Source organism: Cetorhinus maximus, chromosome 24, assembly GCF_964194155.1.
Source record: "Cetorhinus maximus chromosome 24, sCetMax3.hap1.1, whole genome shotgun sequence".
NCBI lineage: Eukaryota > Metazoa > Chordata > Chondrichthyes > Lamniformes > Cetorhinidae > Cetorhinus > Cetorhinus maximus.
The window spans coordinates 21251676-21279275 of record NC_135902.1 but is presented as its reverse complement, the minus strand read 5'-3'; the positions used below and the strand labels follow the sequence as shown (position 1 = coordinate 21279275).

Genomic DNA, 27600 nt, shown 5'->3' with positions numbered 1-27600 from the left:
CAATAGTGAGGAAAGATATTAGTTTCAACAATGTGAAATCTGTATGGGTAGAGCTGAGAAACACTAAGGGGCAAAAAACGTTAGTGGGGCTTGTATATAGACCCCCAAACTGTAGTGGTGATGTTGGGAATGGCATTAAACAGGAAATTAGAGACACATGCAATAAAGGAACATCTGTAATTATGGGTGACTTTAATATGCATATAGATTGGGCAAATCAAATTAGTAACAATACCGTAGAGGAGGAATTCCTGGAGTGTATACGGGATTTTTTTTGGACCAATACATTGAGGAACCAACGAGAGAACAGGCCATCTTCGACTGGGTATTGTGTAATGAGAAAGGAATAATTGGCAATCTAGTTGTGCTATCTAGTCATCCTTCGGGATGAGCGACCATAATATGATAGAATTCTTCATCAAGTTGGAGAGTGACATAGTTGATTCTGAGACTTGGGTCCTGAATCTTAATAAAGGAAACTACGATGGTATGAGGTGCGAGTTAGCTATGATAGATTGGGAAACGTTACTTAAAGGGATGATGGTGGATAGGCAATGGCAAACATTCAAAGAGCACATGGGTGAACTACAACAATTGTTTATTCCTGTCTGGCGCAAAAGCAAAACAGGAAAGGTGGCCAAACCATGGCTTACAAGGGAAATTAGAGATAATATTAGATGCAAGGCGAGGCATACAAATTGGCCAGAAAAAACAACAGACCTGACGATTGGGAGCAGTTTAGAATTCAGCAAAGGAGGACCAAGGGATTGATGAAGAAGGGTAGAGTACGAGGAAGCTCGCGGGAAACATAAAAACTGATTGTTGAAGTTTCTATAAGTATGTGAAGAGAAAAAGATTGGTGAAGACAAATGTAGGTCCCTTACAGTCAGAAACAGGGGAATTTATAATGGGGAACAAAGAAATGGCTGACCAACTAAATACATACTTTGGTTCTGTCTTCACAAAGGGGGACACTAATAACATACCAGAAATGTTTGGGAACACATGGGTTAGTGAGAGGGAGGAACTGAAAGAAATCAGTATTAGTAGGGAAATGGTGTTGGGGAAATTGATGGGATTGAAGGCCGATAAATCCCCTGATAATCTACATCCCAGAGTACTTAAAGAAGTGGCCCTAGAAATATGGATACATTGGTGGTCATCTTCCGAGATTCTATAGACTCTGGAACAGTCCCTACAGATTGGAGGGTAGCTAATGTAACCCCACTATTTAAAAAGAGAGGCAGAGAGAAAACAGGGAATTATAGACCAGTCAGCCTGACGTCGGTAGTGGGGAAAATTCTAGAGTCCATTATAAAAGACTTAATAGCTGAGCACGTGGAAAACAGTGGCAGAATCGGACAGAGTCAGCATGGATTCATGAAAGAGAAATCATGCTTGACAAATCTACTGGAATTTTTTGAGAATGTAACTAGCAGAGTTGATGAGGGGGAGCCAGTGGATGTGGTTTATTTGGACTTTCAGAAGGCTTTCGACAAAGTCCCACATAAGAGATTGGCATGTAAAATTAAAGCGCATGGGATTGGGGGTAGTGTATTGAGATGGATAGAAACTGGTTGGCAGATAGGAAACAAAGAGTAGGAATAAACGGGTCTTTTTCTGAATGGCAGGCAGTGACTAGAGGGGTACCGCAGGGATTGGTGCTGGGATCCCAGTTATTCACAATATATATTAATGATTTAGATGAGGGAATTAAATGTAATATCTCCAAATTTGCAGATGACACAAAGCTGGGTGGGAGGGTGAGCTGTGAGGAGGATGCAGAGATGCTTCAGTGTGATTTGGACAAGCTGAGTGAGTGGGCAAATGCATGGCAGATGCCGTATAATGTGGATAAATATGAGGTTATCCATTTTGGTAGCAAAAACAGGAAGACAGATTATCATCTGAATGGCTATAAATTGAGAGAGGGGAATGTGCAACAAGACCTGGGTGTCCTTGTACACCAGTCGCTGAAGGTAAGCATGCAGGTGCAGCAGGCGGTAAAGATGGTAAATGGTATGTTGGCCTTCATAGCCAGAGGATTCAAGTACAGGAATAAGGATGTCTTGCTGCAATTGTACAGGGCCTTGGTGAGACCACACCTGGAATATTGTGTGCAGTTTTGGTCTCCTTATCCGAGGAAGGATGTACTTACTATAGAGGGAGTGCAGCGAAGGTTTACCCAACTGATTCCTGGGATGGCGGGACTGACATATGAGGAGAGATTGAGTCAATTAGGATTATATTCGCTGGAGTTCAGAAGAATGAGGGGGGATCTCATAGAAACCTATAAAATTCTAACAGGACTAGACAGGGTAGATGCAGGAAGGATGTTCCTGATGGTGGAGGAGTCCAGAACCAGGGGTCACAGTCTGAGGATATGGGGTAGACCATTTAGCACTGAGATGTATGCTTTCAAGAAGGAGTTAGATATAGCTCTTGGGGCAAAAGGGATCAAAGGGTATGGGGAGAAAGCGGGAGCAGGCTATTGAGTTGGATAATCAGCCATGATCATAATGACTGGCAGAGCAGGCTCGAAGGGCCGAATGGCCTACTACTGCCCCTAGTTTCTATGTTTCTATAACACAGGGCTACATGTGTGCCAAACAGCATAAGCAGCAAATGATAGACAGAGCTAAGCAATTCCACACCCAACGGATCAGATCTAAGCTCTGAAGTCCTGCTTCATCCAGTTGTGAATAGTGGTGAACAATTAAACAACTCACTGGAAGAGGAGGCTCCACAAATATCCCCATCCTCAATGATGGGGGAGCCCAGTACATCAGTGCAAAAGATAAGGCTGAAGCATTTTCTACAATCTTCAGCCAGTAGTGCTGAATAGATGATCCATTTCAGCCTCCTCCGGAGGTCCCCAGCATCACAGGTGCCAGTCTTCAGCCAATTCGATTCATTCCACGTGATGTCAAGAAACGGTTGAAGGCACTGGATAGTGCAAAGGCTATGGGCCCTGACAAATATTCTGGCAATAGTACTGAAGACTTGTGCTCCAGAACTTGTTATGCCCCTAGCCAAGCTGTTCCAGTACAGCTACAACACTGGCATCTACCCAGCAATGTGGAAAATTGCCCACAAAAAGAAGGACAAATCCAACCCGGCCAATTACCACCCCATCAGTCTACTCATCATCATCAGTAAAGTGGTGGAAGGGGTCATCAACAGTGCTATCAAGCAGCACTTGCTTAGCAATAACCTGCTCACTGACGCCCAGATTGGGTTCCCCTAGAGCCACTCAGCTCCTGACCTCATTACAGCCTTGGTTCAAAAATGGACAAAAGAGCTAAACACCCAAGGTGAGGTGAGAGTGACTGCCTTTGACATCAAGGCCGCATTTGACTGAGTGTGGCATCAAGGAGCCCTAGCAAAACTGGAGTCAATGGGAATTAGGGGGCACTCCACTGGTTGGAGTCATACCTAGCACAAAGAAAGATGGTTGTGGTTGTTGGAGGTCAGTCATGTCTGTCCCAGGACATCGCTGCAGGAGTTCCTCAGGGTAGTGTCCTTGGCCCAACCATCTTCAGCTGCTTCATCAATGATCTTCCTTTCATCATAAGTTCAGAAGTGGGGATGTACGCTGATGATTGCACAACAACCAGCACCATTCGCGACTCCTGAGATACTGAAACAGTCCATGTCTATATGCAGCAAGACCCGGTCAATATCAAGGCTTGGGCTGACAAGTGGCAAGTAACATTCACGCCACACAAGTGCCAGGCAATGACCATCTCCAACAAGAGAGAGTCCAACCATCATCCTTTGACATTCAATGGCATTACCGTCACTGAATCCCCCACTATCACCATTCTGGGGGTTACCATTGACCAGAAACTGAACTGGACTAGCCATATAGATACTGCATTTATAAGAGCATCAGGTCACCATCCTGACTTGGAAATATATCGCCATTCCTTCACTGTCGCTGGGTCAAAATCCGGGAAATCTCTCCCTAACAGCACTCTGGGTGTACCTACACCACATGGACTGCAAGGTTCAAGAAGGCAGCTCATCACCACCTTCTCAAGGGCAACTAGGGAAGGGCAATAAATGCTAGCCCAGCCAGCAAAGCCCACATCCCGTGAGTGAATTAAAGAAAAGGCTCAATCTACTAAAGGAGGGTGAAACTTTCCTATATCATCTCAAAAACCTGCATTTATATTATGTCTATGACAGAGTAAAATGTACCAGGGGACTTCACAGGGGCATTATCAAACAAAATTTGACAGGGAGTAACATAAGGAGTTATTGGGACAGATGATCAAAAGCTTTGTTGAAAAAGGAGCATCTTAAAGGAGGAGAGTGTAGTAGAAAGTCAGGGAGGTTTAGGCAGGGAATTCCAGGGTTTAGGGCCTTGATAGCTGAAGGTGTGACCACCAATGGTGGAACAAAGTAAATCAGGGAGCTTAAGAGACCAGAAGTAGAGGAATGTTGGAGGAGGTTACAGAGATAGGGCAGGTGGTGAAACCATGGGAGAGTTTTGAAAAGAAGGATTACCTGGCACCAAATGCAAACAGATGGACTAGCTGTGAATCTGACATTAACTAATGGTCTTATGGGTTGAAATTAGAGCCAGATAATAAGCTGGAACCAATCCCACCTAACCAACATCTATTGCTTACCCTGTTAAAACCCAGTGGAAAAACTGGCCCCCATCCCCATAATCAAAGTGAAAACAGAATGTGCAGTGGTTTCCCAAAATACTATATTTGGGTTGAGATAGTCAACTATGTACTGTTTTGATGCTAGTTCTTAGCATCCTGCAGTTTTTCTGTTCACTAATAAGAGCAGACAGTAAGTCACACTGGGTGCACTGAACCCTGGTACTGAAACTATCATGATCTTTCACTCTGGCAGCTCTATTGAAGTTACACACCCGACATAACCAATATTTTTTCTTTCCAGATATTTACTGATCTGCTGCGTATTTTCAGTAGTTTCTGTGTTTATTTCAGATTTTAAATTATTTTCTTTCTACTGCATAATGTACTGAGTGTGTGACTGACCTCTGAAAATTTTCTTCTACCAGGTTGGCATCCATGTATGCAAACTCATTTTCCAGAAAGTTAATTAAAGGAACAACCATCTAAAGTAGAAACAAATATGTTGAAGTTAGTGTAACACATCTGGGGATGGAAAAAGTTCACATTTTAAAGCTAAATTACCCTTAAACATGTCTGACATATTTTTCATACTTCCCTCATCTGTCCTGGAGGTAGTATAGTGCAGATTGCACAAACCCTCAGCTACACCTGTTTCTTTGTGGTTCTCTATAGCAGTGTTTTAGCTAATTTGCATGAGATTTGCCTGGTTCTCACAGTTTTTTCTTCTTATGCACTGCAGCCTAATATACTCCATTAGTCTCATTAAAAATTTGTGTCAGAATAGTAGGTTAGAATAATGAATGAAACTTTGCATTGGCTAAGTGTTTCAAAATTATCTGACTTTCTTTAAGTCATCAAACTGCTTGTCTGACATCCCGTACTGGATGAACAGAGATTTCCTCCGATCAAATACTGAGAAGAGCAAAGCAACTGTTTTCAGTCCCTGTCACAAACTCCATTCCCTAGCTACCAATGCCAGCCCTAGCCCTGACAACTGTCTGAGGCTGATGCAGTTTCACAATTTTGGTATATTTGACCCTGAGATGAGCTTCCAATCAAATATCCATGCCATCACTAAGATCAGCTATTTTCAGGTCTGTAACATCACTCGACTCTGCCTCTGCCTCAACTCATCTGTTGATTAAACCCACGTTCACACCTCTAGACTTGACTATTCCAATGTTTTCCAAAACAAAAACAGAATTACCTGGAAAAACTCAGCAGGTCTGGCAGCATCGGCGGAGAAGAAAAGAGTTGACGTTTCGCGTTTCGAGTCCTCATGACCTTTCAGCGGAACTGAGTAAAGTTAGGAGAGGGGTGAAATATAAGCTGGTTTAAGGTGGCAGGGGTTGGGCGGGGGGGTGGGTGGTTGTAGGGACAAGCAAGCGGTGATAGGAGCAGATAATCAAAAGATGTCACAGACAAAGGAACAAAGACGTGTAAAAGGTGGTGATATTATCTAAGAGAATGTGCTAATTAAGAATGGATGGCAGGACACTCAAGGTACAGCTCTAGTAGGGGTGGGGTGGAAAGGCTGACAGGGCATTACAGTTATAGATTTAAAAATAATGGAAATAGGTGGGAAAAGAAAAATCTATATAAATTATTGGAAAAAACAAAAGGGAGGGGGAAGAAACGGAAAGGGGGTGGGGATGGGGGAGGGAGTTCAAGATCTAAAGTTGTTGAATTCAATATTCAGTCCGGAAGGCTGTAAAGTGCCTAGTCGGAAGATGAGGTGCTGTTCCTCCAGTTTGCGTTGGGCTTCACTGGAACAATGCAGCAAGCCAAGGACAGACATGTGGGTGAGAGAGCAGGGTGGAGTGTTAAAATGGCAAGCGACAGGGAGGTTTGGGTCTTTCTTGCGGACAGACCGCAGGTGTTCTGCAAAGCAGTCGCCCAGTTTACGTTTGGTCTCTCCAATGTAGAGGAGACCGCATTGGGAGCAATGAATGCAGTAGACTAAGTTAGGGGAAATGCAAGTGAAATGCTGCTTCACTTGAAAGGAGTGTTTGGGCCCTTGGACGGTGAGGAGAGAGGAAGTGAAGGGGCAGGTGTTGCATGTTCTGCGTGGGCATGGGGAGGTGCCATAGGTGGGGGTTGAGGAGTAGGGGATGATGGAGGAGTGGACCAGGGTGTCCTGGAGGGAACGATCCCTACAGAATGCTGCCATGGGGGGGTGAAGGGAAGATGTGTTTGGTGGTGGCATCATGCTGGAGTTGGCGGAAATGGCGGAGGATGATTCTTTAAATGCGGAGGCTGGTGGGGTGATAAGTGAGGACGAGGAGGACCCTATCATGTTTCTGGGAGGGAGGAGAAGGCGTGAGGGCGGATGCGCGGGAGATGGGCCGGACACGGTTGAGGGCCCTGTCAACGACCGTGAGTGGAAAACTTCTCCTCCCTCCCAGAAACATGACAGGGTCCCCCTTGTCCTCACTTATCACCCCACCAGCCTCCGCATTCAAAGGATCATCCTCCGCCAAATCCAGCATGATGCCACCACCAAACACATCTTCCGTTCACCCCCCCTGGCGGCATTCCGTAGGGATCGTTCCCTCCGGGACACCCTGGTCCACTCCTCCATCACCCCCTATTCCTCAACCCCCACCTATGGCACCTCCCCATGCCCACGCAGAACATGCAACACCTGCCCCTTCAATTCCTCTCTCCTCAACGTCCAAGGGCCCAAACACTCCTTTCAATTGAAACAGCATTTCACTTGCATTTCCCCTAACTTAGTCTACTGCATTCATTGCTCCCAATGCGGTCTCCTCTGCATTGGAGAGACCAAACGTAAACTGGGCGACTGCTTTGCAGAACACCTGCGGTCTGTCCGCAAGAAAGACCCAAACCTCCCTGTCGCTTGCCATTTTAACACTCCACCCTGCTCTCTCACCCACATGTCTGTCCTTGGCTTGCTGCATTGTTCCAGTGAAGCCCAACGCAAACTGGAGGAACAGCACCTCATCTTCCGACTAGGCACTTTACAGCCTTCCGGACTGAATATTGAATTCAACAACTTTAGATCTTGAACTCCCTCCCCCATCCCCACCCCCTTTCCGTTTCTTCCCCCTCCCTTTTGTTTTTTCCAATAATTTATATAGATTTTTCTTTTCCCACCTATTTCCATTATTTTTAAATCTATAACTGTAATGCCCTGTCAGTCTTTCCACCCCACCCCCACTAGAGCTGTACCTTGAGTATCCTGCCATCCATTCTTAATTAGCACATTTTCTTAGATAATATCACCACCTTTTACACGTCTTTGTTCCTTTGTCTGTGACATCTTTTGATTATCTGCTCCTATCACTGCTTGCTTGTCCCTACAACCACCGCCCCCCAAACTTCTCTCCCCCCACCACACCACCCCCCACCAACAACCCCCCCCCCCCCCCCCCACCCCACACACCTTAAACCAGCTTATATTTCACCCCTCTCCTAACTTTACTCAGTTCTGCTGAAGGGTCATGAGGACTCGAAACGTCAACTCTTTTCTTCTCCGCCGATGCTGCCAGACCTGCTGAGTTTTTCCAGGTAATTCTGTTTTTGTTTTGGATTTCCAGCATCCGCAGTAGTTTTTTGTTTTTATCTCAATGTTTTCCTGGCTGGCCTCCCATATTCTACCCTCCATAAACTCGAGGTCATATAAATTTCTGCTGCCTATCCCCTTACTCGTATCAAGTCTTACTCACTCATCACCTCTGTGTTACTTGACCGACATGGGCAGTGCCTCGATTTTCAATTTCTCATCCTTGCAGGGGTGAAATTAACTTAAATTTCTTATTGGTACTGTTGTATCAAAAAAACCCTTCCCACCTCTACTATATTTAATTCAAGTGATAAAACTGATGTTCTGTTATTAATAAGTTAAACCTAGCCTATTTTGCCCATTTGTCCTGAATGCTTCAGCCACTTTCCTACTGATATGTCGTACGGGACTGTATCAGCTTACTTTTACCTCTGCATCCCTGTTCCTAAATCTTTCCTTGGCCTCACCTCCTTATCTTGCAATCTCCTCACTAATTCTGGCCTATTAAACATCCCTGATTTTAATCACTGCGCCACTGGTATTTGTACCTTCAGTTGCCAAGGTCCTAAGCTCTGGAATTCTCTCCTAATACCTCTTTGCTTCTCCACCTCTCTTTCCTCCTTCAAGACAATTCTTAAAAACTTACATCTTTGACCAAGCTTTTGGACATCTGCCCTAATATCACATTATATGGCTAAGTGTCAAGTTTTGCTTTATAACGTGCTTTGGGATGTTTTATTACATTCAAAGGCACTATATAAACACAAGTTGTTGTTTTTGTTGGCTCCCTTTGTTTGCCCATCAATCTGTCCTTACTCTTTTCCTCCTTCCACCCACTCTTCTTTCCATCCACCCTTCCTTCCAGCCACCCTCCCTCTTCCTTCCTTCCCTCTCCTCCTAATTACACTATTTTACAAATTCAATTCCAGTTAACTTGATCATCCATCTAATGATAATTAAACAGCCAACCAATCCCATCTAAGCAATCTTCTAATATAGAAGCTCAATGCTCCATATGGTCTCCTGGACATTTCAATTATTCATATTACTCCCCAATATTTTATCATTCCCACCCCCCATTTCTCTCCCTTCTTTTCCACACACATTAAGCACCCTCTGGTAGCTGACCCATGTGGCCATTCATTGTAGGTGAGCCTAGACAACGAATAGCACCAGGCTATTCAACCATGTGGCCATTCTTGCTGTGCATGATCCTACACTTGCCTGATGGAAATCATTTTCCAGCAGGATTCACAACACATCAATCAGGATCCTTGACCGATTCTTTTTTTCTTTATAAGACTGGGGAATGCAAGTTCATTGCAATATCCAAGTAAGGAAAGACTTGCCTTTATAAAGCTTTAGTGAATTCAGAATGTCCCAAAGCACTTTACAGTACTTCTGATGTGTAGTCTCTGTCGTAATGTAGGAAATACAGCAGCTAATTTGCATGCACCAAGCTCCCACAAACAGTAATGAGATAATGACCAGATAAACTGAATGATTTTGGTTGAGGGATAAATATTGGCAAGAACACTGGGGGAAACACCAGTGCTCTTCAAAATAGTGCCATGGAATCTTTTACCTCCACTTGAGGGGGCAGACAGGGCCTCGTTTTAACATCTCATTTGAAAGGTGGCATTTTCAACAGTGCAGCACTCCCTCTAAAGTGGGAGTGTCAAGACTAGATTTTGCATTCAAGTCTCTGGTGTGGGACTTAAACCCACAACTCTGACTCAGAGGGACGAGTGTTATTATTGAATCACAGCTGACACCTGAGCCACAGCTCATAGTAGACCAGGATCAAACTGTAGATCAGGGATCTTCAAGTTTGCACACTCTATTTAAAAACTGAGCCATTGGGGAGCTACTTTTAACAACATTCTATCTCCCTGTCAGAGAATGTCCAGGTAAAACAACCCATGTTTTGGATTTCTGTCATTGTGACTTCTTTGGGTGTTGTTACTGATGCAGTACTTACATTAACCATTGGAGTGCTGTCACTCTGAGAAACTGAGAGGTTGTTGATGCGCTTCTTTATGTCAGCCTGCAGCTGATAAACACAAGACAGGAAGAATTAGATTTTGTAACATTGATTTGTATTAGTCAGAGACCTTCAGGTTTTAATGATCTCAGGTTTAAAAATTCCAAATCTCAGACAAAAATGGCAATATGAAATAATCCTCTAGAAACAAGGTAACCAGTGAAAAAAATCATAACTGCATCAACTGGACAAACCAGAAACTGAACCCAAGCAACAGGGGAAACCAGACTGTCCTCTCTCTACTGACCAAGGATATCTATAGAACCAACTACTTAGTCAATCATGATACCATTATGCCCTGGGTTTCAGTCAGCCCAGGTCGAGGAGATTAATCCACTGTTGCATTTGCCACAGGCTCCGAGGGATATTTTCCATGGGCCTCTCCTGTTCACTTGTAACTCCAGTGGAAGAAATGACAGGAATGGCCATATTTAATTGTTTACACCATTTTGCTGCTGGTTCTGCCTATCTTCAACCAAAGCTATAGAGGAAGATTGGGAAAACCCTATAGAAATTCAAGGTGTGGATGTTTAGTCATTGCTTGTATTTTACTTTGTCACTGTTCAATTAATAAAAAGTATTTAGTTTTGCTGTAATCCCTCCTCTGAACAGGTCCTGCTTTTGTAGTTGAACTGTGTAAGGTAAGGAGGGCTCAGTTCGAAGAATAAAGGAAATCTCTTCACAGACATCATGTTCCCTGACGGAACCTCTTCCAAACAATAATAGGACCTATTTTCCTGAACCATCATCAGGAAATTTGTGCTTTAAAAAATAAGTGCTAAATGATCGTTGGTGGGGAGCTTGACCTTACTTAGAAGCTCAACATCTCCTGTTTGGCCAGGCTCATGAGAAGGCAAATCAGAGAACATGGTCATGAAAGCTACTGGATTGCTATAAAAACCCAACTGCTTCAGCAATGACTTTCACAGAAGGGAAACTGTCATCTCTACTTAGTCTAGCCTATACTTGGTACCATTCCAATACTAACTCTTCATGCTCTCCAGATGCTTCTCAAGAGGTCCTACCATCACCTTGTCTGGGCAACCAGGGCTGCTCCAAGAACAAATTAAGTGAAATAGGACTTTTTTATCCCACTATGATACATACACTCTCATTCAATGAACTATTCTCAATAAATTCAGTATCTAGTCATTGATTATCCAGTAGTAGTAGGAAGATGTAGCCACCTGCTCTACAAGTAGAACACGAGGAACAGTTCAAGTTATGACTGTGGCCATCCAAGTCTGACCATCGCCCACATACTGAACTACTGCCCTGAGAATCCGACCCTGATGGCATCTCAACACTGCGTCAGCTGAATCCATTGAATGGACTGTTAACTTCGACATCAAACTGTAACTGCTTCCCCAGCCATACAAAATATATACAAATCGAGTAATTACTTACTCCTAGCATCAAATGGATCATGAATCAACAATCGAGAAACTGAAATTTCAGTCTGGACAAGGTGCAAGGGACAAAGAAAAAGGGTGCAACCAGATTGTAAACAATTCTAGACCCATTTTTAAGCTCCAGTTGTTTTCCAGTTGGTGGATGTGGGGTTGTGCAGGGTGTGGCGTGGAGGTTTGGCATGGGCTGATATTCCACCTACCTGCCTCCTAAACTAACTCAGTTTGCCAGAGTGTTCTGCTGCTTATGCTCATAAAAGGCTTCACTTGATCTCATATCTCCAGAGGGCTGGGATGAAGACTCAGCTTTTGCCAGGTAATTGATCCCAGGGGGATCAGTTACCTTAATCTACTACAATTCTAGCTCTCACTAAAGCGTACAATTCCCCAGAGCCACAAGTCCAAATCAGGGTTGGATTCTCAGGGCAGTAGTTCAGTATGTGGGCGATGGTCAGACTTGGATGGCCACAGTCACAATTTGAACTGTTCCTCGTGTTCTACTTGTAGAGCAGGTGGCTACATCTTCCTACTACTACTGGATAATCAATGACTAGAGACTGAGTTTATTGAGCATAGTTCATTGAATGAGAGTGTATGTATCATAGTGGAAAAAAAATTCCTATTTCACTTAATTTGTTCTTGGGACTAGCTTTTGGTGTCCACAGGGGTTCTGCCATATGTTGCTACGCCTGCTGGCAAATTGGACTAAGCGCTGCTAATGTGAATTTCCCAAATACAGTGATGACCCTGACCTGGGAATTGGAGCAGGATTAGAATAGGTGGCTGCAAGCAGCTGGGCGTCTCACTATGCTGCTGGTCGAGTGGTGAAGCAGATACTCCAGGATTTCAGCCCCAAAATTTCCTCTAATCTGAACATTCTCGTTACATTGAAGTGTTTTCCGTACCTTCTGTGCAAGGGTTTGGATCACACCCTCAATCTTCTTGTTGATTGAGCTCTTGATCGTTTCAAGTTGGGTGTGCAGTGTGTTTTGGATCTGGTCCACTGAAATCATATTGGCTGTGTCTTCCTTCAGGCCTTGCCAGTCTAGGTCTTCCGGCAGCTTGGAAAAAACTTCCCGCAGCTGCTTCATGTTATTGAGAACCATGCACAGTTGTAGTGACCTCACTCCATTTATTGACTAGGGATGAAAGTATGGTGAATACATATCACTGCATAGTTTCTAGCCATTCCTTCAGCCTCCATTTACATTTTTTATTTAAACTGAGGAACTGTAGTAATGGACTAAGAGCTACCAAGATTGAAAAGAGTAAAGATCACAGAATCACAGTGCAGAGAGGCCCTTCGGCCCATTGAGTCTGCACCGAAACGTGAAAAACACCTGACCTACCTAATCCAATTTACTAGCACTTGGCCCATAACCTTGAATGTTATGACGTGCCAAGTGCTCATCCAGGTACTTTTTAAAGGATATGAGGCAACCCGCCTCCACCACCCTCCCACGCAGTGCATTCCAGACCGTCACCACCCTCTGGGTATAAAAGTTTTTCCTCACATCCCCCCTAAACCTCCTGCCCCTCACCTTGAACTTATGTCCCCTCGTGACTGACCATTCAACTAAGGGGAACAGCTGCTCCCTATCCACCCTGTCCATGCCCCTCATAATCTTGTACACCTCAATCAGGTTGCTCCTCAGTCTTTTCTGCTCCAACAAAAACAACCCAAATCTATCCAGCCTCTCTTCGTAACTTAAATGTTTCATCCCAGGCAACATCCTGGTGAATCTCCTCTGCACCCACTCCAGTGCAATCACATCCTTCCTCTAATGACCAGAACTGCACACGGTACTCCAGCTATGGCCTCACCAAGGTTCTATACAACTCCAACATGATCTCCCTAGTTTTGTAATCTGTGCCTCGATTGATAAAGGTAAGTGTCCCATATGCCTTTTTCACCACCCCACTAACGTGCCCCTCTGCCTTCAGAGATATATAGATACACACGCCAAGGTCCCTTTGTTCTTCACAACTTCCTAGTGTCATGCCGTTCATTGAATACTTCCTTGTCAAATTACTCCTTCCAAAGTGTATCACCTCACACTTTTCAGGGTTAAATTCCATCTGCCACTTATCTGCCCATTTGACCATCCCGTCTATATCTTCCTGTAGCCCAAGACACTCAACCTCACTCTTAACCACCCAGCCAATCTTTGTGTCATCCACAAACTTACTAATCCTACCCCCCACATAGTCATCTATGTCATTTATATAAATGACGAATAATAGGGGACCCAACACAGATCCCTGTGGTACCGCCACTGGACACTGGCTTCCAGTCACTAAATCATCCTTCTGTCATCACCCTCTGTCTCCTACAACTAAGCCAATTTTGAATCCACCTTATCAAATTACCCTGTATCCCATGTGCATTTGCCTTCTTTATAAGTCTCCCATGTGGGACCTTGTCAAAGGCTTTGCTGAAATCCATATAAACTACATCAACTACACTACCCTCATCTACACACCTGGTCACCTTCTCAAAAAATTCAATCAAATTTGTTAGGCATGACATCCCTCTGACAAAGCCATGCTGACTATACCTGATCAAACCTTGCCTCTCCAAGTGGAGATAGATTCTCTTCTTCAGAATTTTCTCCAATTGTTTCCCTACCACTGACGTGAGACTCACTGGTCTGGAGTTCACTGGCTTATCTCTACAACCCTTCTTAAATGGTGGAACCACATTAGCTGTTCTCCAATTCTTTGGCACATCCCCTGTGGCCAGAGAGGAATTAAAAATTTGGTTCAGAGCCGCTGCGATCTCCTCCCTTGCCTCCCTCAGCAGTCTGGGACACAAATCATCTGGACCTGGAGATTTGTCCACTTTTAAGCCTGCCAACACCTCCAATACCTTATCACTCCCTATATCAAGTTGCTTAAGAACCTCGCAGTCTCTCTCCCAGAGTTCAATACCTTCATCCCCATTCTCTTGGGTGGAGATGGTTGTGAAGTATTCATTCAACACTCTAGTGATGTCATCTGGCTCCACCCATAGATTGCCCCCTTGGTCCCTTATGGGCCCTACTCTTTTCCTGGTTATCCTCTTCCCATTGATATACTTATAGAACATCTTGGGATTTTCCCTACTTTTCCCAGCCAGAGCTTTCTCATATCCCCTCTTTGCTCTCCTAATTGTTTTCTTAAGCTCCACCCTGCACTTTCTGTACTCCACTAATGCCTCTGCTGATTTGCTTCCCTTGTACCTGCTAAAAGTACCTGCCTCTCTTTTCCTTCTCATCGTATCCTGAATATCTCTGGTCATCCATGGTTCTCTGGGCTTGTAACTCCTTCCTATCACCCTAGAGGGAACATGTTGAGCCTGTACCCTCCCCATTTCCTTTTTGAACACCCCCCACTGCTCCTCTGTAGATTTCCACACAAGTAGCTGTTCTCAGTCTACCTTGGCCAGATCCTGCCTTATTTTACTAAAACCCACTCTCCCCCAATCCAAAACATTTTTTGTAACTTGTCTATTTCTTTGCCCATAACAAACTTAAACTGTACCATGTTGTGGTCGCTATCACTAAAATGCTCCCTCACCACCACCTCAGCCACCTGTCCGGCTTCATTCCCCAGAATTAGGTCCAGCACTGCGCCGTCCCTTGTTGGACCCTCTACGTATTGACCTAAAAAGTTCTCCTGTACACATTTCAAGAAATCCACTCCATCCAAGCCCTTAACACTATGTCTATCCCAATTAATGTTGGGAAAGTTGAAATCACCTAATATAATTACACTATTGTTATTGTTTTTACACACCTAGGCAAATTGTGCACATATTTGCTCCTCAATTTCCCGCTGACTATCTGGGGGTCTATCACCCAGCCAAATCCACTCTCAGTAAGAGCTGAGTGAGACTGGGAATTCTGGAGCTGATTTTCCTCTATGTCATAGATATAGATATATAGATATAGATCGATTGGAGACCTGAGCGGAGAAATGGCAGTTGGAGTTTAATCCGGACAAATGCGAGGTAATGCATTTTGGAAGGTCTAAATCAGGTAGGAATTATACAGTAAATGGCAGAACCCTTAAGTGCATCGATGGGCAGAGGGATCTGGGTGTACAGGTCCACAGGTCACTGAAAGTGGCAACACAGGTGGATAAGGTAATCAGGAAGGCATATGGCATGCTTGCCTTCATCGGCAGGGGTATTGATAATAAAAGCTGGGAAGTCATGTTGCAGCTGTATAGAACTTTGATTAGGCCACACTTGGAATATTGCGTGCAATTCTGGTTGCCACATCACCAGAAGGATATGGAGGCATTGGAGAGGGTGCAGAGGAGGTTTATCAGGATGCTGCCTGGTCTGGAGGTTATTGGCTATGAGGAAAGATTGGAGAAACTCGGATTGTTCTCACTAGAGCGACGGAGATTGAGGGGCGACTTGATAGAAGTTTACAAAATTATGAGTGGCATGAACAGAGTAGACAGTCAGAAGCTTTTTCCCAGGGTGAAAGAATAAATTACTAGGGGACATAGATTTAAGGTGAGAGGAGAAAACTTTAGAGGAGATGTGTGGGGTAAGTTTTTTATGCAGAGGGTAGTGAGTGTCTGGAATTCTCTGCCAGAGGAGGTGGTGGAAGCAGGAACGATAGTGGTGTTTAAGAGGCAGCTTGACAAATACATGAATAGGATGGGAGTAGAGGGATACGGACCCCCGGAAGTGCAAAATGTTTTAGTTTGACAGGCAATATGATCGGCGCAGGCTTGGAGGGCCGAAGGGCCTGTTCCTGTGCTGTACTTTTCTTTGTTCTTTATTCTTTGTTCGAGACTGATTCTTTGGTCTTTGTCACACAGCAAACTGACTTGGACTTATAATCACTGCTCCTTCCTCATCACTAAGCCAATATCCTGGAATTCTCAATCTAACATCATTGTGAGAGTACCATCACCACAAAGACCACAGTGGCTCTTGGAGAAGGCCCACCATCAACTTCACAGGGCAAGTAGGGGAATGGGTAATAAAAGTCAGCCTTGTCAGTAACGCCCATGTAGGAGAATAAATATTGTTTTAAATGACTTGTCTCTATCACCAACTAGCTGGACTGATCATCAATGTTCTTCTGTTTGTGTGAATTCTTAATAAAGTGCAAATCAGTGTCTACTACTGTCATCAAGAGGCCTTAAGGACATGCAAATGTTTTGAATCTTCTAATGACATGTTTAATCAGGTGCAGATCCAGATGTGTTACAGTCAGCACTCACATCACTTGACTTTATTTGGTAGTCCTTGAATGACAGCTCTTCTGCCCTCTCTTCGATTAGTCGACAGTACATTAATGCAATCTTGCCCATGTCCTGTAACATGAAGAGTCCATGAGTGTTGGCAACTTTACGCGCGCAAGTCAAACAGAACACACAGAGATTCAGTTTTCAGAGTGACGGCTAACACAGTTTCGCTGATCAGATTACCTCTACAAACTGGTGAATTTTCACTTTCTTTCACTGATACTCAGTGGGTTTGAAGATTGACACTCGATTATCAATAAGCTGGGGCAGATATCCTATAGGGAGTGATGGCACAGCAGAGAGGGTGTAATTGGATTCATCCTCATTGATGTTCTACATAAACCACAACGTGTTTTTATTTTAACATCAAATTTTTTTCTTTCGGGTATGTTCAAATCTTGAGGCTTCAAAATCCATGGGGAATGGTTTGGGAGGGATTGCAACTTGGTGTAAGCACCGAGATATAACTCCCATCATGACCCCTGCTACTGACCCCAAGCTACCTTTCTCTAAATGGCACCAAGGGCACCAACACCACTGGGAAGTGCCTATTCCCTGTCAGGAAGAGATGTACTGTGGGGAAAATGCCTAGATCTGGGTTGGTGGATATTGGCAACATTTGTAGCTCCCTCACCCCTCTTTGTAAGGGAGTCAATAATACAAAGTAAATTGGACCTTTTAAATCTTCAGCAGGCTCAAACCTGGACCTCCTGGCTACCTGCTACCCCCATGGAGGTGCTAGGTACATCTGCTTTCACTAAGTGTAGCACAGCCAAGGACGCACCAGGTCCCTTTAAATTCCAACCCCCAACCTCCCGCCATACCCACATTATTTTGCTGCTATCCTGCCATTCACACCTCCTCTGGACACCTTTGTTTCTTTACTTGTCTCATTACTACTCCCTTTGGCTTTACACCATCAAACCTTTTATCATTTAATCTGACCTGTCCTTCATGCTATCACAGACCTTTCCTTTTATTTTCTTCCCCACCCTGCCCCGTTCACTTGCTCAAAACCTATTACATTTCCAACCATTCTCAGTTCTGATGAAAGGTCACAGACCTGAAACTTTCAGGCTGAGTTTTATGCTGGCGCTCCCCACCACCACCCGCCCACCCAGATTTAAACGTTGGGGATGAGACCACCTCTGCTTGGCCAACTCATAGCACAACCATTTAATGTTTATCGGGCTATTCATTGGCTTGAGGCGAGCCTTCCACCCCTATTGGATAGGAAGTCCTGCCTCTGAGAGCTGCCAACCAATCAAATGGCTGGCAGCTCTCTTGTCACAAAAGCAGCACCAGGTGTGATGGGGCTGTAGAAAGTCCCTGGTGAGGACGTGCAGCAATGGAGCTGGGCTTAACAATATGTCCTGGGTCTCACCTGGGCTAGGGTGGCAGGCCCCAGCAAAGGGCGTTGGGGGCCAGGAGCACAGGACAGGGACAGAGGGAAATCTGTCGGGAGGGAAATTACCTTGGAAATGGCCACCGGTTTACCTGACGGAGTGGACACTTGGTGCTGGCCTTCTGTCACTGTGGGTAAAATCTCAGCAGTGGCGCGAGGAGGCCCTTAAATGGCTATTAATTGCTCAATTTTACAGCCCCGCCCCCGCCCAATCTGCCATCTTACCCACTAGGGGCTGTGAAGTACAAGCTGTAACTCTTTCTTTCTCCCCAGTGTTGCCAGGTGTGTTTGGGGTGAGCGGAACCTCTGCCTCTAGGAGTTGATTCAGAGCCTGGAGTGTGAGAATAGGACCCAGCATGTCCAGAGGCCACTCTAGTTTCCAGCCATTCTGGCAGACAACCACTCAGGTTGCAGCAAGAACTAAACTCAAACTGTGTGAATTTTCAACCCCTTCGCACCACAGTTATTGTGATGATAATATAATGTATATCATATATCTGACTGCTGTTACACCCATAGGTGTGGCACAGTGTATGCTGTATAATGCACACACATTGAGTGTAGAGCAGCGGTACAATACTTAAACCAAACTCCAACCTCCAAGCCCTGATTTTTGCATTGTCAGGAATATCTTGGCTGTGCTCACTTATGACACTGGTATACTCAACCTAGTAGGCTGGAGTGGTCTGGCCCTGCCAAATTCTGCAGGATGGAAAGGCAAAAGAAAATGTCGAAATATGGCCCTAACATGACAAATTGCTTAAATAAAAACAGAAAATGCTGGAAACCTCAGCAGGTCTGGCAGCATCTGTAGAGAGAGAAACAGAGTTAATGTTTCGAGTCCGAAAGAGCTCTGGAGTCATACGGACTCGAAATGTTAACTCTGTTTCTCTCTCCACAGATGCTGCCAGACCTGCTGAGGTTTTCCAGCATTTTCTGTTTTTATTTCAAATTTCCAGCATCTGCTGTATTTTGCTTTATTACAACAACTTGCTTACCATTTTATATTCTTTAACTGTCCTCCCACCTCACCTGGTTCCCTGTAGTAACCCTGACACTTGGGTTTCCTGGGTGCCATTTGGGATTTGGGATCCTGCATGCCTGCTCAATGCGAAATTGCATACAGAGGTAAGCCATGCCCACAATCAGTGAGACCATTGGAAGGGTATTTCAGAACCCACAAACTGCTATGAAAGTTAACATGAGGAATAATTGGAGTTAATGTCCAATAGTCTCATATAGTGTCAAAAGTAAGACCCTTCTAATGGACAGAGGGAGTAACAGAGAAAGTGATATAATGGAAAGCCCAACAATGAGTATATAATAACCTTTAGCAGCTGCTTCAGAAGACTCAGACTCACCTCAGTTAGCTTGACCATGATGACAAAAGCTTCCTCAGGTTCTGGCCAACTCAGCTCTGTCCAAGTCTGTTTAATCTTGGTGAAGCAGGTTGCAATATCCACAACAGAGGTACTGTGTTTAGTCTTCTCCCCCAATGATTCCAGCTGTTGAAACAGTTCACATTAAACCAGCAAATATCTGTAAGGAGTGTATTTCTGTTTGATGTCACTGTAATACTGCCTCAGAACAAAGGCTGCATGGTGTGCAACATACATCTGGAAATTTGGGCCACACTTTTAGCAAACTTATGACAAATATAAATTGGAGACCAACAAATTGTGTAACACCACTGAGAGCATCTGAGAGCCTGTCCACACACAGGAAGAACCCATTTGAATAAGTGTTAATCATGTTAGTTATATTGTTAGGATACACAGGTATAGGGCATTGTTTAATTAAGTACTTTGGGCACATATAAATAGGGGATAAAAACAAAAAGCTAAAAGCTACTGCGGATGCTGGAAATCCAAAACAAAAACAGAATTACCTGGAAAAACTCAGCAGGTCTGGCAGCATCGGTGGAGAAGAAATCAGTTAACGTTTCGAGTCTTCATGACCCTTCGGCAGAACTGAGTATAGTTAGGAGAAAGGTGAAATATAAGCTGGTCTAAGGTGGGGGGGCGGGGGGAGAGAGAAGTTGAGGGTGGGATGATTGTGGAGATAAGCAAGCAGTGATAGGAGCAGATAATCAAAAGATGTCACAGACAAAAGGATCAAAGAGGTGTTGAAGGTGGTGATATTGTCTAAGAAAAGTGCTAATTAAGAATGGAAGACAGGATACTCAAGGTACAGCTCTAGTGGGGGTGGGGTGGAAAGACTAACAAAGTTTTAGTTTTAGATTTAAATTTAATGGAAATAGGTGGGAAAAGAAGAATCTATATAAATTATTGAAAAAAAAGGGAAGGGGGAGAAACGGGGTGGGGATGGGGGGAGGGGGAGTTTAAGATCTAAAGTTGTTGAATTCAATATTCAGCCCGGAAGGCTGTAAAGTGCCTAGTCGGAAGATGAGGTGCTGTTCCTCCAGTTTGCGTTGAGCTTCACTGGAACAATGTAGCAAGCCAAGGACAGACATGTCGGCAAGAGAACAGGGTGGAGTGTTAAAATGGCAAGCGACAGGGAGGTTTGGGTCTTTCTTGCGGACAGACCGCAGGTGTTCTGCAAAGCGGTCGCCCAGTTTGCGTTTGGTCTCTCCAATGTAGAGGAGACCACATTGGGAGCAACGAATGCAGTAGACTAAGTTAGGGGAAATGCAAGTGAAATGCTGCTTCACTTGAAAGGAGTGTTTGGGCCATTGGATGGTGAGGAGAGAGGAAGTGAAGGGGCAGGTGTTGCATCTTCTGCGTGGGCATGGGGAGGTGCCATAGGTGGGGGTTGAGGAGTAGGGGGTGATGGAGGAGTGGACCAGGGTGTCCCGGAGGGAACGATCCCATAAGATGCTGGTTGTGAGGAGAGCGAGAGACTGAACAAAGTCAATAAACTCTCTCAGTAAAGAAAAGCTATGTTTTGGTTTTGACGCCACCCACCAACTTGGATTCTACTAACACTAGAGTGTAATATTTGCAATTCTTCAGTCCTCTGGCACCACCTCAGTATCTCAGGAGAACTGAAAGTTTATGGCCAATACCTTTGCAATTTCCACATTTCCTTCAGCATCCTTGGATGCAACCCACCCAGTCCCTGTGATTTATCAACTTTAAGTACAGCCAGCCTTTCTAATACCTCTTTAACAACTTTTAGCCCATCTAGAATCTCAATTACCTCCTCTTGCTCTATGACTTTGTCAGCATATTCTTCCTTGGTAAAGATAAATGCAAAATATTCATTCAATACCTCAGCCATGTCCCTGGCCTCCATGTACACATCCCCTGTTTGGTCCCAAGCCAGCCCCACCCCTCCTCTTACCACCCTTTACTTTTTATGTGCCTATAGAAGACTTCTGGATTCTTTGCCTTTCAGTCTCTCTTTGCATCTCTGATTTCCTTTTTTACTACCCCCTCTGAGCTTTCTATACTCAGTCTGGTTATCACTTGCATTATCAACCTGATATCCGTCATATGTTCCCTTTATCTGCTTCATCTTATTCTCTTTCTTTCTCATCATCCTGGGATGGGCTAACCTTTCCTCTCATGGGAATGAACTTTGAATATGCTTACACACAAACAGGGGAGAGACTTCATCGTGAGTGAGACACAGCCAGAGTGAGTGTGGGTACTGGCAATTTGGTGCACAGTGGGAATTCGGTGCATAGGGGAAGAGGTGCTCTTTGCATTTTCTCTTTGTTATCCAACTTCTTAAATCTTCAGAGAGCGGTCTTGCCCTGCTGCAGCAGTAGAGGCTACAAGGGAAAGGAATGGCTGGTAAGTAGTGGGTAAGGTTGGGTAAGTATTTACTACTTTTACTACTTATAGTTTAAGATCTTTTTGTGGTTTATAGTTTGTATATTCTGTAGTAACGAGGATCAGGAAAGAAGGGCCCTAGAGTAATTGATTGAAAAGGTTTAATTTAAAGGGATAAGTCATGGCAGGAGAGCTCAAAGCCGTGGTGTGCTCCTTGTACTCCATGTGGGTAGCCGGGAACATTTCCAGTGCCCGGGACCAGCATGTGTGCAGGAAGTGTGTCCAGCTGCAGCTCCTGGAAGCTCGGGTTTCAGAGCTGGAATGGTGGCTGGGGACACTGTGGAGCATCTGTGAGTGTGAGAGCATCGTGGATAGTACGTTTAGACAGGTGGTCACACCGCAGCTGAAAGGACTTGAGGAAGGAAGGGAATGGGTGACCACCAGGCAGTCCAAGAGAAACAGGCAGGTAGTTCAAAGGTCCCCTGGGGTCCTGCTCGCAAATCGGTATTCCATTTTGGAGGCTGATGAGGGCGCTGGTTCCTCTAGGGAGTGCACCACAAGCAGCCTGTCTGTACAGGAGGGGAGGAAGACCAATAGTAATGGGGGATTGTATAGTCAGGGGAACAGATAGGCACTACTGTGGCCGTCAACCTGACTCCAGGATGGTGTGTTGCCTCCCTGGTGCCAGGGACCGGGATGTCACTGAACAGCTGCAGGGCATCCTGAAGGGGGAGGGTGATAAGGCAGAGGTCATGGTACATGTTGGTACCAATGACATGTAGAAAGAGGGATGAGGTCTTGCATCAAGAATTCAGGGAGTTAGGCAGTAGGCTAAAAAACAAGACCTCTCGGGTTGTAATCTCTGGAATACTCCCACAATCCCAGTGCCACGTGCTAGCGAGATCAGAAATAGGAGAATAGTGCAGATGAATACGTGGTTTAAGAGTTGGTGCAGGAGGGAGGGTTTTAGATTCCTGGATCACTGGGACCGTTTCAGGGGAAGGTGGGACCTGTACAAGCGGAACGGTCTACATCTGAACCAGAGTGGGACTAACATCCTTGTGGGCGGGTTTGCTAGTGCTGTTGGGAGGAGTTTAAACTAATTTGGCAGGGGGAGGGGACACAAAATGTTAGCAGAGTAGGGACACATCATAATGCAATAAAACAATCAAGTCAGAGGGAGGGAGTACAGCTACATTAAGTTTAAAGGGAGTAAGGCAAGGCTGGATAGCCTCTACTTTAATGCCAGGAGTATTGCAGGTAAAACGGATGAGTTAAGGGTGAGGATTGACACGTGGAATTGTGATATAGTAGCCATCACAGACTGGGTTGAGGGAGGGGCAAGATTGGCAGCTCAACATTCCAGGATATGGAATCTTCAGGCAAGACAGAGGAGGGGGTGAAAGAGGAGAAAGCATTGCATTATTAGTTAAGGAATCAGTTACTGCAGTAAGGAGAGATGATATCTTGGAGGGGGTATCGAATGAAGCTTTGTGGGTAGAGCTTAGGGATAAAAAAGGGGCAGCCACACTGTTAGGTGTTTATTATAGACCCCCAGATAGTCAGCAGGAAATTGAGGAGCAAATATGTGCACAATTTGTGGAGGTGTGTAAAAACAATAACAATAGGGTAATTATATTAGGTTATTTCAACTTTCCCGCCATTAATTGGGATAGACATAGTGCTAAGGGCTTGGATGGAGTAGATTTCATGAAATGTGTACAGGAGAACTTTTTAGGTCATTATGTAGAGGGTCCAACAAGGGTCGGCGCAGTGCTGGATCTAATTCTGGGGAATGAAGCAGGACAGGTGGTGGTGGGGGAGCATTTTAGTGACAGCAACCACAGCATGGTACAATTTAAGCTTGTACAAAGAAATAGACAAGTTACCAAAAAATGTTTTGGATTGGGGGAGAGTGGATTTTAGTAAAATAAGGCAGGATCTGGCCAAGGTAGTCTGGGAACAGCTACTTGTGGGGAAATCTACGGAGGAGCAGTGGGGGGCGTTCAAAAAGGAAATGGGGAGGGTACAGGCTCAACATGTTTCCTCTAGGGTGATAGGAATGTGTAACAAGCCCAGAGAACCATGGATGACCAGAGATATTCAGGATACGATGAGAAGGAAAAGAGAGGCTTTTAGCAGGTACAAGGGAAGCAAATCAGCAGAGGCATTAGTGGAGTACAGAAAGTGCAGGGTGGAGCTTAAGAAAACAATTAGGAGAGCAAAGAGGGGATATGTGAAAGCTCTGGCTGGGAAAAGTAGGAAAAATCCCAAGATATTCTATAAGTATATCAATGGGAAGAGGATAACCAGGAAGAGTAGGGCCCATAAGGGACCAAAGGGGCAATCTATGGGTGGAGACAGATGTCATCGGTGGAGTGTTGAACGAATACTTGACATCCATCTTCACCCAAGAGAATGAGGATGAAGGAATGGAACTCGTGGAGAGAGATTAATAGGTTCTTGAGCGAATTGATATAGGGAGTGACAAGGTATTGGAGGTGTTGGCAGGCTTAAAAGTGGGCAAATCTCCAGGTCCGGATGACTTGTGTCCCAGACTGCGGAGGGAGGCAAGGGAGGAGATCGCAGGGGCCCTGACCTAAATTTTTAATTCCTCTCTGGCCACGGGGGAGGTGCCAAAGGACTGGAGAACAGCTAATGTGGTTCCACCATTTAAGAATGGTTGCAGAGAGAAGCCAGGGAATTACAGGCCAGTGAGTCTCACGTCAGTGGTAGGGAAACTACTGGAGAAAATTCTGAAGGAGAGAATCTATCTCCACTTGGAGAGGCAAGGTTTGATCAGGGATAGTCAGCATGGCTTTGTCAGAGGGAGGTCATGCCTAACAAATTTGATTGAATTTTTTGAGGAGGTGACCAGGTGTGTAGATGAGGATAGTGCAGTTGATGTAGTTTATATGGATTTCAGCAAAGTCTTTGACAAGGTCCCACATGGGACACTTTTAAAGAAGGCAAATGCACATGGGATACAGGGTAATTTGATAAGGTGGATTCAAAATTGGCTTAGTTGTAGGAGACAGAGGGTGATGATAGAAGGATGCTTCAGTGACTGGAAGCCAGTGTCCAGTGGCATACTACAGGGATCTGTGTTGGGTCCCCTATTATTCGTCATTGATGTAAACAACATAGATAACTATGTGGGGTGTAGGATTAGTAAGTTTGCGGATGACACAAAGATTGGCTGGGTGGTTAAGAGTGAGGTTGAGTGTCTTGGGCTACAGGAAGATATAGACAGGATGGTCAAAATGGCAGAGAAGTGGCAGATGGAATTTAACCCTGAAAAGTGTGAGGTGATACACTTTGGAAGGCGTAATTTGACAAGCAAGTATTTAAGTATATCAAGGAGGCATAGATTACAAAAGTAGGGAGATCATGTTGGGGTTGTATAGACCCTTGGTGAGGCCACAGCTGGAGTACTGTGTGCAGTTCTGGTCACCACATTATAGAAAGGATGTGATTGAACTGGAGGGGGTGCAGAGGAAATTCACCAGGATGTTGCCTGGGATGAAACATTTACGTTAAGAAGATTGGTTGGATAGACTTGGGTTGTTTTCGTTGGAGCAGAGAAGACTGAGGGGTGACCTGATTGAGGTGTACAAGATTATGAGGGGCATGGACAGAGAGGATAGGGAGCAGCTGTTCCCCTTAGTTGAAGGGTCAGTCACGAGGGGACATAAGTTCAAGGTGAGGGGCAGGAGGTTTAGGGGGGATGTGAGGAAAAACTTTTTTACCCAGAGGGTGGTGACGGTCTGGAATGCGCTGTGTGGGAGGTTGGTGGAGATGTGTTGCCTCAAATCCTTTAAAAAGTACCTGGATGAGCACTTGGCACGTCATAACATTCAAGGCTATGGGCCAAGTGCTGGTAAATGGAATTAGGTAGGTAGGTCAGGTGTTTCTCACGTGTCGGTACAGACTCGATGGGCTGAAGGGCCTCTCCTGCACTGTGTGATTCTGTGATTCTATAACTGTATCGAAACCATCTCCTTATTAATGGCAGCCCATTGTTCCCTTATAGTTTTTTTTCTGCCAATCTTTGATTCCAATTTACCTGGAACAAATCTGTTCTCACCTTACTGAAATTGGCCCTACTCCAATTAAGTATTTTTACTCTGGGTTGCTCCTTGTCCTTTCCATAACGAACCTAAATCTTATGACACTATGATGACACTGTGGTTGTTTTCCTGAAGTAAACAACAGGATGAAAACACTATGATTAATATGTCCCTGACTGACAACTGATCCACTGCCCCACCTCATTCCCCAAAACCAGATCCAAAAATGCCTCATTCCTTGTTGGGGTAGAAGTATCCTGATCAAGAAAATTCTCCTGAATGCACTTTGGAAACTCTTCCCCCTCTCTGCCCTTTACGCTATTACTCTTCCAGTCTATATTAGGATAATTAAAGTCATTCATTATCACTGCTCTATAATTTTTGCATCTCTCTGTAATTTCCCTGCACGTTTGCTCCTCTATGTCTTTCCCACAAGTTAGTTGGCGGCCTATAGACTACACCCTATACCCAGTAGCTTTCTTAATTTTGTCCTGCCACCAAACGAAGATCACACAAAACCAAGTTAAACATCCAAACATGGTCCTGGAAAAGATACTGGTCCCTATTGGCATCTTTCTGCCCATTAAAACTGAAATTGAAATGTGATTGAAAACAATTGAAATATTGTCAGTGGTGCACCCATGATTTCACAATACTTTAGAACCATAGAACACTATAGCACAGAAAACAGGCCATTTGGCCCTTCTAGTCTGTGCCGAAATATTATTCCGCTAGTCCCATTGACCTGCACCTAGTCCATAACCCTCCAGACCTCTCCCATCCATGTATCCATCTAATTTATTCTTAAAACTTAAGAGTGAGCCCGCATTTACCACGTCAGATGATAGCTCGTTCCACACTCTCACCACTCTCTGAGTGAAGAAGTTCCCCCTAATGTTCCCCCTAAACCTTTCCCCTTTCACCCTAAAGCCATGTCCTCTCGTGTTTATCTCTCCTAATCTAAGTGGAAAGAGCCTACTCGCACTTACTCTGTCTATACCCTTCACAATTTTGTAAACTTCTATCAAATCTCCCTTCATTCTTCTACACTCCAAGGAATAAAGTCCTAACCTGTTTAATCTTTCCCTGTAACTCAACTCCTTAAGACCCGGCAACATCCTAGTAAATCTTCTCTGCGCTCTCTCAATCTTAATGATATCCTTCCTGTAGTTAGGCGACCAGAACTGCACACAATACTCCAAAGTTGGCCTCACCAATGTCTTATACAACCTCACCATAACATCCCAACTCCTATACTCAATACTTTGATTTATGAAGGCCAGTATGCCAAAAGCTTTCTTTACAACCCTGTCTACCTGTGATGCCACTTTCAGGGAATTATGTATCTGAACTCCCAGATCCCTTTGTTCCTCCGCACTCCTCAGTGCCCTACCATTTACTGTGTATGTCCTACCTTGGGTTGACCTTCCAAAATGCAACACCTCACACTTTTCTGCATTAAATTCCATCTGCCATTTTCTGGCCCATTTTTCCAGTTGGTCCAGATCCTTCTGCAAGCTTTGAAAGCCTTCCTCGCTGT

General features: G+C 44.7%; 1 protein-coding gene across 3 annotated transcripts in view; it reads right to left on the bottom strand.

The window, feature by feature from the left end:
- unc13d (unc-13 homolog D (C. elegans)) overlaps positions 1–27600 on the bottom strand; it is a 154842-nt gene that overhangs the window by 14223 nt on the left and 113019 nt on the right. For all 3 annotated transcript variants that reach the window (XM_078570834.1, XM_078570836.1, XM_078570835.1), the window contains 5 exons: positions 19615–19758; positions 16825–16917; positions 12504–12737; positions 10127–10198; positions 5022–5101 (listed from right to left, as the gene is read on the bottom strand). In XM_078570834.1, coding sequence (XP_078426960.1) covers positions 5022–5101; positions 10127–10198; positions 12504–12737; positions 16825–16917; positions 19615–19758 — 623 coding nt within the window. The remainder of the gene's footprint in view (positions 1–5021; positions 5102–10126; positions 10199–12503; positions 12738–16824; positions 16918–19614; positions 19759–27600) is intronic.